Raw genomic sequence first — 18,260 nt, 5'->3', positions numbered from 1 at the left:
CAACTTACTGCGAGACAGATTCTCAAGGGCTTTTCCAAGCTTTTTGCTCTCTTGAAGAATATGATTTAGTTCATCAAAATCATGGTTCTCCGGTTTTGTCTTCCAGTCCCATTTAGGATGCTCTATTGACCTTGGCACTAAATATACACAGATATATAGATGAAGTTTAGATTTGGTACTTCAGACTCCTACAGTAGAAAAAAATCTGCACAGTGAGTTTACAAGCTCAAGTATCTTGAGTGGAAATTACTTAACTATCCTTTTATTTTAACAGCTGGAAATATTTTTTTTGGTCAATGTGAAATAAAAACATCTATGAACAAATGCATACCTAAATGATTCTTGCAACTGAATTAATTGGTAAACAGGATAAATAACACTAATAATTGCAAATAATAAAAAACCTAATGCAACAACAAAAGATATATTGAAACTATTGCACATGATGGTACTTCACTTACAACAAAATAGAATTGTGTGGCCTAGGGGTCAGTAAGAAAATATGTCAAAACAAAAATGAGTAACCGGTACTTTTGGCTTTACTAGTTATTTTATAAAGAAGAAAAAAAATATTTTAGATACAGCTTTTAAAACAATTTTTTTTTTCAAAAATCATGAAGTGTAGATAACACAGGTCATTAAAAACAGTGAAACAAAGTAAGTCTCTATCATTCATGCTGTACAGCCCCTAATCTTCATTTTGCTACTTAAACAAACTCAACCTTTGGGAAGCACAGACCTAAGCTTATAGTCTGATGTTCATTATCTATTACCAAAGCCTTTAATTTTAAAAGAACAGAATCTCATCTGCTGAGCTAAGTTTACCTACAACAAAGAGGAGTGTCTGAGATATGTAGGACGCACAACGAACAGAGCTTCGCTGAACAATGTGAACATCTTGAACAACTTGTAGAAATAACAACAAAAACAATGCTGTTTCTGAAACTGCAGTTTAACATGGTTTTTTTGCCAGTGTTCAGAAGCGAGCTGCTGCTTTTGCCATGAAATGCAATTGTTAGGTTGTCTCCAAACACAGCATTACCATGCTGAGAACTGCACATGCTGGTGTGAAGATGACGATGACTAGTCCACCTTTCCACCAGAAAGCACCAGCTGCACTTTTACCAACCGTCATTTACCAGTTGCTGACCACTCACTTAAAAATAATTCCAAAGAAAAGCCTAAAATGTCCAATATATCCTGGCCAGCTTCAAAATTTTTGTTTACTATTTTGACAGCTGCCAACTAATTTATGCTTATAAACTTCATTTTCACTACATGCTACGAAGGCAACTTACAGACTCCTACAGATTGTGCTAAAAAGGTTTCATGGTAATTTGGAACTTCAGAGTGCTTTTATGATGGTATGGGGAAATTATGCTCAGACATCAGGTCTGGTCGCTATTACAAAACGTGTTAAATAACTTGGTATTGAAATTTGCCTTATCGCTGACTCTGTGTGAATATGGAATCTGCTCCACTTTGGATCAACTTCAACTTTCCCTTGTGGAGTTAAGTCAATAGTCACTTTTCCAGGTAAAGAAATGGGACAAAGTTATGTTGAAGTCCTTCTTTCACAAAGAACATGATTCTACCTTCTGTAGACATAAACCAAGTCATCTTCAAAACAGACATCCAAAGAAACTGACAACCCAGAGTATATCCTGATCTGTAACACCCACTTAGGAACCTGGCTATTAGGGACGTTAATATATTATACTGCAATTACAGACATTCGCAAAGACAGAAGACAAAAGAGACACTAAAAAAGACCTACAGAGGTAAGAATAGAAGGAAAGGAACACAAGAACCCTCAATAAGAAGAAGGGAAGAGAGGAGCAAGTTGGAGCGTCAGAGTCTTGTTCTGCTCTGTGTTCAAAAAAGACAAGTAACGTATTTCCTTCTCAGGACAATGGAAATAATGAGCTGTAGTGATTCCCAGTAAATACATAAAGGCTTTAAGGTATTAGGGTATGAGTAGTCTCTACTCAGATGAGCCGTTTGTAATTTTTGTTGATAGTTATAAATTTCAATCACTATTTTAGAATTCTCTGGCTTAAGAACTGCTAAGTCAATTAAAAGTTACAGAAATTCTTGTGTGACAAAAACTGACTCTATTCACAGACCTTATCATATACAAATTAAACAGGACAACTTCAGCATTTCTAATCCTTTTTTTCTTATTTACAGAAAACTTAGTATTTTTTCAAAACTCTTACTAACTGTAAACAGAAATTTTTAATAAACTAGAAAAAGAATTCTATAAAGAGTTCTCTCTGTTTTCACCCACCTTTGTTTTACATTGAGATCACATGCTCCTTTGGGAGTCTTCTGCAGTCATCTTACCATGTGCCAACACTATACAGCATCACCCACTAGCAGTACAACAGACTTTTTCTTTCCATAAACTGAACTTACCATACCAAAAAAAATGTCACAGTACCACCAAAATAAAAACAGGCAACAATTTAATATAGTAAAACCATATAAAAAGAGGACCAAACCTTGGAACTTCCAGGTTGCAGAAAATTTCCACAAGCTATAATCTGATACCATGTCAGTTTGAAACAAAACACATTTTTCAAAATAAAATACAACAGAATTTTTGAGAAACCAAATGATTTTGAAGCAAAATTTGTCACGGGAGAGAAACTGGATGAAATAAATGTAAGTTCTACTTTACAGCTGTGGAGCTTCCAGGATCAGCAACTGCCAAGTACGTGGAACAACTTGCATCAGGAAAAAAGAGTATCAAGACTCTTGCTCTTGAAAAGTAGGGACACTTGCTCAAGACAGTGACCTGGCTACTAATTTCAGAGAAATGTCTCACAAACACAGGAATCTTAGACTGCATCTCCCTAGATAGATAGTGGGAAATCAGTCAAAACCATGGCGGAAATTTGCTTTGCATGCTAGTGTACAATCAGCTGTGTTTTACTGAACCATTTTGTACTTCAGTGAAAAGGTACCAAAATAGGTATGCTGTCATGAAATATTTCTAAGTTTCAATACAAATTGTTTCAACAATGATTTGGCTCATTCTGAGGAATCAAAACAGAGGGGGAAGTTAACCAGAATTAGAACTGACTGAAATTTTTACTACTTCCAGAGTAGACACAGCTCTTCCTGCTTACCTAGTCTTTCGAACAATGAATGGATATTAAAACAACATCTATTTACTTGCATCATGTGCCATGTGTTTGTCCTTTCAAGTTCATTTTCTGCTTGCTTACAGATTTTTTCAAAATATAAGCTTGTATCTTCTCAGTTGTAGGATCAATAAGCACTGGTAATTTTCAAACGAATGGCTTTGTTGGAAGCATTCAGAACTGTACAAATACCGTATGACCCTTCTTTAGAATCTCCTCAAATACATGATCCTCCTCAGTATGCATGAAGTCTCATAAATCGTTTACGTGCACGTGTCACTACACACTTAGCAAAATCCTTTCATTATACTCTGACCTTCACCTTTCTTTATTACACTCACTCATTCCACAAAATCATATCAGTAATTTCAAATCCCTCATCACATTACCTACCTCAACCTCATCTTTGTTATTTGAGAGATTTATATAACACTTCCTCTTGATATTATTTGGCTACAATTCAGAAGATTTATTACATCTACATTGTAGCATTTGTATGGAAAGAGGTAGTTACCCTTTATGGAGCTGAGATTTCACCATCTCATCTTAGGAGACTGGACAGACACACTTGCCAGTATTTCTGATTTGCTGGTGGTGTGCTCTGGCCACAAATGCCCATTAGATTAATTCACAATTGTGTTATGAATTCTGCCACAAATCAGCACACCTTTATTTTCTGCTGGATGATGGTACAAGATCAGTACTGGTTTCATCTACCCAATGCATGATCTACACACAGAATCAGACCAGTTGCTCATTAAATCCTACATTTCATTAATACATTGTATGACCATCTTACATATCAAAGAACAAAAATATGTATCATTTAATCGAGCATAACATTACTCATGCATTTACATCTTGTAATAGCATTCAGATTAAAGTTCTTTCATAATAAATCCAAACTGGATTACACAGTATCTGGATACTAAAAAGCTAAGAGAATGTTGGCTTACAGCCCAAGACTGACCGAGAGTAGCTAGAAGTACACAACATCGTACTTGGAAATGGGATGTGGTGAGAATGCTGAACTGAAGCAGCATGAAATGATAATCTGTGATCTGGTTTAACATAGAGGTGGTGAAGAGATCAACCTATTTTGCCTAGAAGTAGCTAGCTGGGAAGCAAGAAGTCTGTTTTACAAACAATTTTGAAACTTTCAAATTTTTTTTTCTTCAAATACAGAATGTGATCATTTAAACATTTCATTTACATACACACAGCCACCCCTGGCTCCGAGCTTCTTCCTTGCCAGACAACAGCAGCAGCTTCTGCTTAATTCTGGTTTTGCACACACCAAACAGGTGGTTAGATGGCTTAGATATTAACACTTCTTGTTTGTGTGTTTCAGGTGCACCTGAGATCATAACAGGAAGGAGAAGGGAGTGGAGGTATCTTTCCAGTAAAAAAGTTGAAAGCTTAAGGAAGAGAAATTTGTGCAGGAATAACATGCACACTGTAGTCAACGTCACTCTACTGAAGGAAAAAAACATTCCCTAATTAAATAAATCGAATACCCTCATATTTCCAAAGATTCCTATGAAATGACAAGTTCAGGATCATTTGAACAAGACAGTCACAAGACAAAAACTCTGAAACAGATCATACAGCTGATAGACTCCATTAAGTTTTGGGTTGTTTTGGCAGTCGGGGGGCAGGGAGCTTTTTAGATTCTTGGGTGTGGGTTTGCTCTTTCCTTTTAAACACAAATCTGAGAATAAATCTTTAGGCCTCAGCAGGTCCAAAACTTTCTGTTTCTCAGATGAGTCCTTGCTACCTCTTTGGAGATGCTTTGGAAAAAAAAAGTACAATGACATAGAAGCTGAAGACACAAAACAGATGGAATATGGTGTGCACATTTGGATAGAATAATAAATGCCTTTAAACATGCTTGCTTGCTGATCTGTGTAGCTGAAGGAGCACATGGTACCTGCTGATTTTGCCATAAACAAGAAAGAAAGAAATGTCAAAAGAGCATTGATATTAATCTATTTGGCAGAAAATAAGGGAAGCAAGATACGGCAAAAAGGCACATGTCTGAAACCAACCTCTGTGATAGTAACTAAAACAAAATGTAGTTCAAATACACAAAGTATTTTCAAAAAGTTGCAGACACAACTAATTGCAGGTGTAAGTAATGAAAACAATAAGATTAATTAAGGTTTAAATCAGTGTCATGGAAAAAAAAAATGGAAGTGCATAAACTGCAAAGCATGGGAGCAGAGGATAATTAGGCTGGAAAGGACCTCTAGAAGTCTTCTAGCCCAGTCTGCTGCCCTAGACTGGTCCATTCAGGGCAGGTTGCTCAGACTATTCAGTTCAGTTTTGTGTATACCCAATGATGGCAATTTCACAGCCTCTATGGACAACCTGTTCCAGTGTTTGACTACCCTTGCAGTATCATTTTTGTTTCCTCTTGCCCTTTCACAAAACACTCTTGAGAAGAATCTATGTCTTCTCTACCATCCTCCAGCATACTAGTTGATGGTAACAATGAAATCTCCCCTGAGCTTTCATTTCTTCAGTATGACCAAACCAATTTCCTTCAGCTTTTCCTTGTCCATCACATGCTCCAACCCTGTCATCATCTTGGTGGACCTCCACAGGACTTGCTCCAGTACATCACTATGTCTCATGATGTGCTCCAGATGCAATCTCAAAAACAAACACTGCTGGCTCTACTCTTGCTACTGCAGCCTGGTATGCAGGTCCCCTTCAGCACCACATGAGCACACAGCCACAGCTGCTTCATATTCCGAGTCCTTGTCCATCAGCATCTCACATCTCTTTCTGCAAAGCTACTTTCCAGACACACATATCCCATTGTCCTGGGATGACTGTATGATACTGTATTCCCTATCATCTGCCTATGCCAAACATCAATCCTGTGCCTTTCTGTGTCTTTAAGCTGGGTCCAAGAGAAAGGGAGAAAAAAAAAAAAACTGGGACACCCTGTTTACACTATTGCTCAGGGTTATTCCATCCAAGATGCAGGATTTTGAATTTGCCCGTGTTGAACTTCAAGAGGTTCCTCAGCCCATTTCTCGGTCCTCTCCCTCTGAATAGCAGTCCTGCTACCCAGAATACCAACCACTTCCCACAATTTGGTCTCACCTACAAACCTAAGAGAAATTCTATTCCATCATCCAGGGCATTAGGAAATTCTTTTAAACGGCATTGATGTCAGTACCAGTCCCTTGAGCATGCCATTAAAGATAGACTTTTCAACTGGATTTGCATTGCTAGTCACAATCCCTTGAATCCACCAGCTGAGTTAACTTTCCATACATCTTCTTGTCCACTTATTCAGTCCGTATCTTATCAACTCAGTTATAAGGATACTATGAGAAGCTGACCAAGGTATCTTTGCTGAAGTCATGGTATGAAACCTTCATTGTTGTTTCTCTAGTTACAGAGCCAGTTATTTCACCTAAGAGGGCAACTGTGTTGATCTGATCAGACATATATGATCTCATAAATCCATGTTTGATGTTCCAAATCACATTTTCCTCCTTGTGACTAGGAACACCTTCCAGGAAATAGTCTGTGCGGATGATGAGGTTAGGCTGATCAGATTGCCCTTCCTCAAAATCAATGAGATATTTGCATTTTTCTAATCATCAGGAACATCCCACAATCCTTATGACCTTTCAATGATGACAGAATGGCCTTGCAATGATATTAGTCTCCTCTTTTAGAACACTTAGAATCAATCCCATGTAGTGCCATGTATTTATGAATGTCCAGTTGCATTAAGCATATCCTAATTCTACCTCCTTTGTAGGCAAAGCTGCACTCCCACACACTGCTTCTAGACCTGGGAACTTGGGTAGCTTAAGAATAGTCTTACCAGCTGAAGAGTATTATTAAGTGTCCTTCAGTCTACAAGGACAGATCCTTGACCCCAGTCTTACTATGGATGTATAAAATATTTCCTTGTTTGACATGAAACGTGGTAGCTTCGAATGCCCAGCCTCCTCTTTGTCCCTCTAATGGGACAAGCTAAGGACCAACAAGCACGAAACTTGTAGCAGGCACACAAGTGAGGGGAGTGACGTGATGTCACCCCCTTATCTGGGATAACAACACTGAACTCTAGATCTTTAAGAGATGGCATGAAAGTTATTTGATGCATACCACAAAGTATGAAGAGCAAGCACAGGGCAGAAGAAAGGAACACAGTATGATGAGAGGGACAGCTCACAATACCTTTGGCCACTGTTTCTGACAGTGGATCTCCATAAATTCCTGTTATCCAGCAAATCTGTTCGATTAGACACACATTATGGGTGACTACGAGCATTTATTTGAATGTTGCTATTTATTATTGAAAAGAAATTAAAATCCACATGCTTCTTTTGAACAGACTTAAAAATTCATGTGCCATTTTGAGAGGTACAGTGGAATTGATGATAAAATTTCAGGTTTTTTGAAGCAGGGAATGTGATTCATGAAGAAGAAACAGAGACCAATGCTCCATTTCTAGAAAAAAAAATCCTGAGAAAATCCTGTACAATGGGACACAGCTACCTGTAACAGCTATTTTTGTTGCAGTTATTTATTTTCAGTAAAAAATGTTTCATAACCACACAAGACTGTTAATCACCCAAAAGCACAGTTTTTCTATTGCATAAATTTATCATGATTTATTTTACCCATTGCTGTGTGGTACTTTGACTTAGTGAGGTCACTGGGTAATTTTCCTTTGACTTCTTTGAAGTCTAGGCTTTCCCATCTTGCTTTTAGAGGAAAGAAAACAAACTTTGTATTGCAGCATACTATATCTCTGTTCTCATCTGGTACACTCAGAGTTATTACAAAGACTTGGCTATTAGAAAAATTTCAAAAAGCTACAAGAGTCAACAGAAGAAAATATCGTTTTTCAATTTATTTTGGAGAAAAATCTTGTACAAACCCATCTGTGTGTAACTATATTTTTATATGTATACATATTGTAGATATATTTATTTGGGAAAAAACCAACATTAAGAATCAATCTTAAAAATTAGATTTCTTCAATAGCCAGTACACGGGAAGCACTATATTTCATTAAGGCTTGTTATCTCCATTTTCACTAATTTTTTACAGACAATATTCTCTTCAGCCGCTCTGTTTCTATTCTGCCTTTTCTTTCAGCGTACATTTAGATTCCTTCAGCAACTCTCAGAACAGTATACCTGTTCTTCTGACACTACTCCCATACCTGGAACAGTATCTGTTCATAATTCAGAGTTTTGCATTGCCTGACCCACAGAAAAAAAACTATCAGGACCAATATCAACAGAACAGATTTTACAAAATGGCAATGCAAACTAACACATCAAACCATGATCAGTATCCGAACATAAAACAGTGCATGACACTCAGATATAAGTCTATTTTTTAATCCATCTATCCAGAATTCTTTTCTATCTACAGATGACAACATAGGGCATTATAAAATACTCATAATTCAAGTGAGATTAAGGCAAGAATCAAACTCTTCTAACATATATATATATATAGGCATTTCATCTGCTCACAGTTTGCTTTCCATTTTAAACCTAATTCAAAAGAAAAACATGCTATAGGTTGGAAAGCATGCACAAATTATTAATGTAGTGAAGCTTTCTTACATGACTTGGACTCCGGTGATGGTGGAGAAATGTTGGACACAGCAAGGTCGCTCTTTGACTTTTTAGGCTTTTTTGCATTTACCTGCCAAGGCTTATCATAACTTCTAAAATCTCTTCTTGTTCCTTTATTTTCTGTTAAAAGAATCAAATTAGATAATTATAACATTTGTAGAGTCATTTTTCAAAGACTTAACAAATAATTAATCAAAAAAACCCCAAGGTATATCAATCCAAATTGAAGACAGCACTTTTTTTTCTCCTATTTCTGATTTCTTTTATATTTAATATATTTATTCCACTTCTTAAATATTAAAACTTATAAATTAACAGGTTTTTCATCAAAAACAAGTCTATTTTTTGTTATGAAAAAGTCTTTAATGCCAATGTTATGTACATGTTTTACTGCCTATGTTAAAACTGAGTATTTGATATAAATGGTTGATTTGTCAGTAAATTAATATTTTGACTATCAGCAACTATTTAAGATCTACTATAGTCTGAGACAGATCATTAGTCAACTTTTAAACACAAAACTAATATTGTAATAGCAGCTTGTACCAGAATATGAAAACCAAGACTTCTACTTTACAATCAGAGCAGATACTATTTCAGAATATTATTTTAATGCTTCTGAAGATTTACAATCATAAATTATTCACACTGGAATTCATGAAGTAGCATAGCATCTCCTATTAAAGGTTGGGATGATAAGTATATAAAAATGTGTATTATTAAAGGGAATACCTCAATAGAGGTTAATCTCTGGCACAAATACACCATGGGAGGGAAAAGGAAAACAAAGAAAGAGGACAGCAAGGGAACCTCTCTCATTGAGACTGGAAGTGTTTCCATTCTGTAACTCTGCTCCATACTTACATGATATGCACATAGATCAAGCTGACAGACAGCAATCTATATTAAATTCAGTATCTGCTGGACAAACAGGATATATTCTGCATGCTCAAAACCACAGAGCAGTACCTGTTCAGTAGGTACATGCGCATCCAGGAAATCATGGACGTAAGTGTGGGAAGATCATACTGGAGACCAGCCCTTTCCAGCACACAGAACATACCTGATGTTTCACTCTCTGCCCACAGGGCAGCAGAGCCAGACAATGTTCTCTGAAGCTGACTGCGGTTCCCCTGCTTGGACTGAAGATGATCAATTAGAAATGGGATTGGCTGGTCAGGTGTCTCTGTTATCAGCTTGGTCATCAACTCCTTTAGAAAATTAAACCAAAACATAAAATTAGTGAGATATTGCACCTAAACTAATCTTGTATTTACCAAAACTAAATGAGCATTTATAAAGGAAAGGTCTGTTTTCAAATTTGAAGAAAACAGCTGGAACATCCTCGAACTACTGCTAGCTTTGCCCCATTAAATGCTCGTATCTGAAGTGTTCCCAGCCTATACAGTCTCTTATCCACTGGAACATAGCTTAAAAAACCCAATCCCTGCTACCTGTTTGAATTTACCCCAAACAATAAGAATACTATCCATTTAACCATTCAGAACCAGCATGTCTTCAGAGCGGCAAGTAGCTCTTCTCTGACCAATACGTCCAAGTTTCTTCTCATTGGAAACTGGTGTATCGGGAACGTTTGTGAATTTTTTCATCTCATCCAGCCATGGAACAATTGTCTGGTTAGAATATGCATTCATATCTGAGAACTCCAAGGTCTGATCAAACAGGTAGACAGTTTTTAAACCAAGTCCTCAAAAATACTATAGTATAGAAATAAGCAAATATTTTATTACACTTTTGGAGACACAGATACAAAGCCAATGTCAACAGCAAAGCATCTTCTATGCCATGCATTGATACTATCCAACTGCTGTTCTACACCTTGGCTGTGCAGGACTGCAGAAAAAAAACCACTCTCCATTATTGCTGCTGGGGTTCTTCCTGGCTTCCTAAGCATAAAACACATTAGGAATCCAGAAAGAAGCTGTGGCTCTGCTTTGCACATGTGCTCTGAGAGGAAATGAATGACTCAGGGCAGGTGAGGTGACCCTGAAACCCATGTAGTTCTACAAGAAATCTGTGGCTGCTGCTGCTGCAAAATGAAAAAGCTCCACAGAAGCAAAAAATTACAGGAATGTACAACAAAATGAGAACAAAACCAAAACAAACAAGCAAAAAACATACACACACAAAAAACAAAACCAAAACAACTAAGCTAAGTTACTCAGAGCATATATTTTCTCTTCACCTATAGCCAAGCATAAATATTAACATAACTTACACACGCTTAAGTCTGCCTGCTCTTCATCTTTTCCACACATTTTCATTTAACAAAAAATTTTTCAAATGCCAGTAGTTACTTAGCATTACCATCAGTAAAGTGTGTTGGGAAAAGATACTTCAGAGGAAGTATACCAAGTAGCAGTAAACATTAATAACTGCACACAGAATTACTAAGGCACAGCAGGTTATCTTTGTCCACACAAAGGAAAAAATATGCCCAATCTCATGTCTTGTGAATACACAATCTGCTGTGATATGATTTTTGATACTTATCCACAGTGAAACGAAAAACCCCGGGTGTCTTTGCTTTTGAACTGGAAATCCACAGGGAGAAATTAATCTACTTACTAATCTTAGAATTTTTGAAGCTATGAAGTGTAACTTCATCTAGACTGCCTCTCACCAAGGTAGGAGAAACCCTCCAATACACAACACAAGAAAAAATTCAGAAATTGGAGTAATTCATATTTTAGTTGCTTGGCAACCCTAACAGCAAACCTTTCTTCTTTTCCCTGCCAAAATGCAGAATTAGTGACAATGGAAGGATGTAATCTAGTGCTTGTAATGGACCACAATTGCTGTAGTAATTCCACTGCAGAGGATTCTATTACCAAAGGAAAAGCGCCAATCTGTAACAGCTGACTTGTAATTTAAATAATTTCTCAGAATCATGGTTTGAAAATTATTTTTGTCTTAGATTAATAATACATTGCAAAATTAACATAGTATTAAAAAAGGTAATACAGGAAAATCAAAAATTTTCAAATGCCTACATATCAATGTAAGACAAATGTTACTTGATTGTTGCCATCACTGACTTGCTTGCAACAGGAGGAATGGTTTTTAGGTAACAGAAACACATCTAATAAAATAAAACTGATTAAAGGATTCTTAATCTCTTTTGAGATGTATCAAAAACCTAAAGATCAAGGTGATGTGAAATTAGATCCCATTAAAAAGGACCACTTTTTGTACCTACTGTTATACCGATAAAACCAGAGTGATACAAAGATCTGTGCTGTCCCAGAGAATAATCAGTTTTATTCAGTGACAGCAGTTAGAAAATTTTAAAGAACTGTAGATAGAGGCTATTTTTATCTGGAATAAAAAATGTGTTGTACCAATCCTGTACACCTAAAGTAAAAAAAAAAGAAAAAAAATATAACATTGCTGAAATCCTCAGAAACTGAAGAGTATGAAGTTCAGGAATAAATCTACTTATTTGTGTAATAAGCCTCAAACTAATTTGCCTCAAGCACTCTCAAAAATGTATTAAAAGTAAATGCAACTTAAAATAGACACAAAGACAACTCAGGTTACAAAATCTGCCATTTAAGGAAGACATAGGTCTTTACTACAAATATTCTACTGCAAAAGGGGGGAAAAGAAACTCTGAGGAATCTGCTTCTCAAGCTGCTTCAAGCAAGGTTTGGAAGCAGTTTCCAATTTACCATTTTCCATGGAGTTCCTGAACTCCGGACAATGTGCAGAGAACACCTCCACTCCAATAACAATAGCTTCAGACAATGGGTAAATTCACACTCACATACTGGAGGTGTTATCTCTCTTCCATATCCTTCTGCCTTACACACTGTCAGACATCCCAGAAATGGGATCACAGCTCCATAAACCTCACTGCCTTTGCCCTTCTACCACCAGTTTCTGCCACCCAGTTCATCAAGGGACCCAACTCCATCTGCTCAGCTCTCAACCTGTGCTCTTCAAGCTCACATTTCCTTTGAGACTTTTGTCATCCCCAGCAAATTGGCAATTACATGGAAATACGTTAGCTGCCTGCATTCAGTTGCTTGGCTATGCCATGAGGTGGAAGGGTTGGAGGGGCAAGAAAAACAAAAATAAAGCCAAACCCAAGTCACGCAATGAAAAAAAAAAAAACCAAAAAGCTTCATGCCAACCTTAACTGTACATAGTGAGCACTCACCTAATTTTTAAAGTAAAAACCTATATTTTTCTGAAGGTGAAAAGATGTTACAGATTAGGAATGTCAACTAAAGGGTATTCTCATTCTAGCACCATTCTCTAGCAAAACTAACAAACTTCTGATTAAATCATTGAAAGCTTATTTGATGATCTCATCTGTTGCTCGGGTGACATCTTAGTAGGAATAACATACTACATGGCACTCTAAATAAACTTTCACACATTTGAAATGTTTCAAAAAAAGATGACAAAAGTGAATGCATTAAATAAGAAAAACTAAAGTGTACAAGGTACAAAAATAAAACTCCTTTTTGGTTAGCAGCAGTCTGATCTGACTCACAATGTGCTAAGTAGGCAAGGTTTCACAAGAAAAAGAAAAGGGAAAAGACCAACTAGTCTCACTGAAGACGCCTCTGCATTAACAGCAGAACAAAAATGGCATAAGATCACTGAAACTGAGATTCATTTTTTCATTAACAAATCATCAGATAAGTTTCAACTCTTCATGAAAACAGAAATGCAAGACACTTAAAAACAAATCTCTTAAAAATATTAATTATACTTTTCATATTTCTAGCTCAAAATTCTAATTTTTCTACAATTCAAATAAGGAAAGTTTGTTGTTCTGTGCACAAGGTGCCTTATAAAAACAAATAAAAAGCCATTGCAGATTGGGTCTCCATGCTGCCAAATGAACTGTTCACTACCCATAATCTCTCTCCTCCTATCTTCTTTCCACTGTTATGTCTTCCTTTCACTCTACATCCTTTTATCTTTTCTATCACTGGACTCCACGCAGTCTCTTCCTCCCAGCTGTGTACCAAGTGAAGAAGCTGTTCAGAAGTCAGTAATTATGAATTCCCTGTGCATCCTCGAGACACAGTGGAGCACAGAAAAGGGGCCAAAGGAAACTTCCATGGTTACTCCAGACTAGAGCACTCGAGTGAATACATCAGTTTCTGCTGCTTCCCAATTATATTGCCCCAAATTAGGCTCTGCATTGTCTGAAGGCAGAATGAGAAAGAACAGCAAGGTGATACAAGCTCTTTCAGCTAACTGCTTCAAGGATTTTACCTTGCACTGTGCAAACCAGTTCTTCTTTCTTCTGTAAAGGTATCTTCATATGCTCCTACATTCACTAGTTTTATTGAACTATGTTACATAGAGTGTTTAAAAAAAAAAACATGTAAAAGTTGATTTGCAGATATTTCCAAGAGAGATCCATGCACATGTTAATGAGGCTGCAAAAGATCTTGGGAAAAAACACCAGGTTTAAAGGAGTGGTTTAATATATGAATTATTTATAAAGAATATACAGAATCTATAAATAATAATTTATAAATAACTCTTTATCTCTTTCACTACTGTGCTATCTTGAGGTCCTCTATTAGTTATTCAGTGAAGGCTCAAATTTTAATTTCCTTGTAACTAACTGTCCATGCATTTAATACAAATGAAACAGTCTTCACAGTCTATTAATCATAGGCCCAATTACAAGAAAGTCCTAATTAGCCCTGTCTAAATGTACCTATCAGGTTATTAAGTTAATTAAGAGACATTCTATCTTGCCCTGTAATTGGTAATGGTAACTACACAACAATCACGTTTTAACTGTACAGACTTTTATAGACTATGGCACAGTGTGCACAGATTCTGGCTGTGTTACGCTCTTTTTTCCAGGGTTTAAATTAGAAGTTTAAATACAATTAAATACAGCAAGTCATCACAGTGATGTCAGTGGTGACTTTGTCAATAAAGAAGTCATGAGGGGCAAGAGGTCTCGCAGCTGAGCAGCCAGAGTATGCCCACTTAAAATAAGAAGAATTGCTCTCCTGGCTCCACTGACTTATTGGAGATATATGCATTGACTACAATGAAGCCTGGACACTTACAGACAGACATCTAAATTTAAACTGGCTAACCCCTTCATACAGGCTGTAAGTGGACAAAGAAGATATAGACTTGTGGAAGGACAGTAGGTTTAAGAAACTTTTTAATGACTGACACTTTTCTGTTAGAATTCCTTTCTGATTACTGCAGTAACAAAGCAAGGAAACAAAAAGAAATAAATTTTTTAAAGTGTATTTTAACATTATTCTTACTGCCTAAATTAAGAGTCTGTAATTCTTAAATGAGAGCAGAAAGGTAAATATCACTGCTTCTACCAAAAATACCAGCATCCCTCTTCTGGAAAATAGCCAGGATTTAAATATTCTTGAGCAATTTTTAATTGAAAGTAGTAAAATCACATTATAAACTATGAACAAAATGGACTTCAACATATTTTAAATGTTCATGATATGATCACCACATCTCCCTATAAAATAAATTACTCAACCCTAAGCAAATTTCCACATAAATACAAGCGACATGCCTGTACCATACTATTTGCTTTAAACTAACCATGGTAGAGTAACAGTTGAGAACAAATAGTAGTCCTATTCAGCTTGCTTGTCAAAATATTCAGACTTTTACCTGGAATTGACTAAAAAATCTTCAACCTACACTTTCTTTTCTTCAAAACCTCACTGATGCCATTTCAGACAGCTGATCAGCTAAATCTAATATCACATGACTGTAGTACACAGCATGGGAACACAACCCAGAGAAATTACTTTGGACGTAGGAATAAAACGAAAATGCAAAGCTGATATGGTAGCTCTGATGCTTTGGGGCAAACAAAATTCCCCTAAAGGCGGCACTGCCGGGGGAATCTAAGGTATGGGACTAGTGGCACAGGTAACATTTCACAGAACGAGAATAACAGGAGGAATTCTGAAAACAAACATCATTGAATAGCTGTCTTTTAAGTGTTCATCTACTAAACATCTGTACCAATTCAATAAGAGAAGACCAATTTTGGGGGCTATGTTACTAACCATTTTTTAGGGGGACTCTGGAGAGCAGAATGGAAACAGCAGACTCGTCCCACTACAAACCCGTTGCAGATCATAATATCAGTTTCCTGACTCGGATGAACTAGGCCTATCGGAAATCGAACTCATGTATATAATACTTAATAAAATATGCATCACTGATCTTATTTGGGAATGGATGGGGTCTGATGGACAATTCCAAAGTTTCACTTAGCAAGTTCATGACATTCTATCAAACTCCACTACACACATATCTATATGCAATATCTATCTGAACCTCTTGCTGCATTTTTTCACTTATTAATCCTTTGAGGTTTTTTCCTCTCTTAATCTTAGCATTTCAAATATCATTGTCCCAAATCTATTTTACCACTCCCAAGTTCACAAAATAGCTTCAATCCTTTAATCTGTGGCTTTACTGAAATATTTCCTTTCTCCCATTCAAGCATTCCAAGAATGCTGTCAAAAGAGAAGTCACTGCTACTAGGTTACTCTAAAACATTCACTAATTCTCAGTAGAAGAAGAAAAGATTAACATGCTCTCAGATATGCCAATCATGGCAAGAGCTATCAAATTTTGTCTCATAGGTTAGTTTTCAAATCACAAAGATTTCCTATGATATAATTTCTGCAATCCTGTATCTCTGCACAACACTCACACTTGTGGAATTATGCCTACCATATCACTATCTGAACTCACCAAGTATTTATCAAATAAGGGTAGTTCGTGCTATTGCAGAAACACTGTAAGGTTTCCCTGAAGCATAATTCAGAAGCCTTCCTCAGTTTCCATCCATTCTATCAACCCCTGGAAATTCTGCCCTCAAGGCATGCACTTCACAGTTCAGCCAAAGTAAATGAAAACTGCTGGTTTTCTGAAAGGTCTGTAGGATTTACATCAAAAGGAATACTCATAGATAAAGACTAGGAAAGACTATTACAACCTGGACTTAAATTACAGCCATAAAACAGCACTGACTGCACATCACTGCCTTACCTAAAAGCTAACTCAACAGGCTGCAGCTGATCTTTCTCTGATCAGCTGAAGTAATCTTATTTCAAGGTCTAAGTTGAAATCACTTGTTCCACCACGTGCAGTGATTCATTACTGCAACTGTTAAAAAAAAATCTCATCATATTTCCAGTTTAAGCTTCAGTGACTTAGCTTCAACCTGTCTGACACGATTTTTTTTGAGGAAGGGTAATGCTAGGAACTAAAGTAGCAGGCATTTTTGTGGCTACCTCTGGTAGGCTGACCCCAACCAGCAGCTAAGCACACACCAGCCACTTATTCATTTCCACCCCCAGAGTGGGATGGGGAAGAAAATCAAAAGAGCAAAACCAAGAAAACTTCATGGGTCAAGATAAAGACAGCTTAATAACCACAGGAAAGAGAGAAAAAAACCCAACCAAAATCAAAGAACGAGTACCAAGGCAATCACTCACCATCTCCCACTGCCTTGCCAGTCCCCAAGCAACAGTTACTTCAGAAAATTTACTTCCCAGGTTTAATTGCTGAGCATGACATTATATGGCAAGGAATACCTCTTTGCCCAGGTTGGGTCAGTTGTTCCAGTTGTGTCCCCTCCCAGCCGTCCCCACCCCAGGCCTGCTTTCTGGTAGACAGAGAGAAGAACAGAGAAAGCCTTGAGCCTCTGCAATCACTGCCCAGCAATAGCTAAAAGACTGGTGTACTAACACTGTTTCAGTCACAAATTTGAAATACACCAACATACAGGCTTGCTCTGAAGAAAATCCAGTCCCAGTACAGTACCACTATAGAAATAGTTATTAAGGGTTTATGAGTGCTGGTCAGGAGAAGGCCATATATGAAAAAAACAATTGGTATATTAAGGAGTTGACTCAGCAAGGCACTCAGGCTTAGATATCCTTTATGCCTGAGACGTAAATAATTACAAAGCCATGGACATGCTTAAAATGCCTTGATGAATTAGATCACTGCCCTGTGACTGCAGAATTACGAACACTTCCTTCCTTCTTTCTGGAAGCCTACCAAAGGAAAAAGAAAAGGTAAATGAATGTTTTGAAGATTGATGGAAATCATTTCAATTGCATCCCATGGAAAACTTGAAGAATACACATTTTAAGTGTGAAAAATGTGTGCAGCAACCATTACACTTTCTAGGTGTTTTTCTTTCTCCTCCCAAAACACTCCCCCAAGTAATTTTGCATTACTACACCATTAGATTTACTCAAGTTATACTTTACTCAGAAAGATAAATGAGAAATGGTGTTTTAAGAAATTCTACTGCCAAGTGTGTATAGCCAAAGTTATTAAATATTCTGTGTAAGTTCTATGCATTAAAATTATTATAAAAATTGCTTTCATATTTTTTAATCTTGACCAATAATTTTTTAACTGTTCACATGGAACTTCAAATAATAACCCGGAATTACAGTGACAC

General features: G+C 36.8%; 1 protein-coding gene across 5 annotated transcripts in view; it reads right to left on the bottom strand.

Moving 5' to 3' along the window:
- C1H8orf34 (chromosome 1 C8orf34 homolog) overlaps positions 1-18,260 on the bottom strand; it is a 152,306-nt gene that overhangs the window by 118,277 nt on the left and 15,769 nt on the right. For 4 of the 5 annotated variants that reach the window (XM_032127125.1, XM_032127134.1, XM_032127142.1 and 1 more), the window contains exons 2-4: positions 9,840-9,987; positions 8,765-8,896; positions 9-137 (exon numbers count right to left, since the gene is read on the bottom strand). In XM_032127125.1, the coding sequence (XP_031983016.1) occupies positions 9-137; positions 8,765-8,896; positions 9,840-9,987 (409 nt within the window). The remainder of the gene's footprint in view (positions 1-8; positions 138-8,764; positions 8,897-9,839; positions 9,988-18,260) is intronic. The other variant, XM_032127158.1, reaches the window with a different exon arrangement.

This window comes from Corvus moneduloides, chromosome 1 (assembly GCF_009650955.1).
Source record: "Corvus moneduloides isolate bCorMon1 chromosome 1, bCorMon1.pri, whole genome shotgun sequence".
Lineage (NCBI taxonomy): Eukaryota > Metazoa > Chordata > Aves > Passeriformes > Corvidae > Corvus > Corvus moneduloides.
Note: the sequence above shows the minus strand (reverse complement) of the source record. Positions and strands in the feature narration are given on the sequence as shown.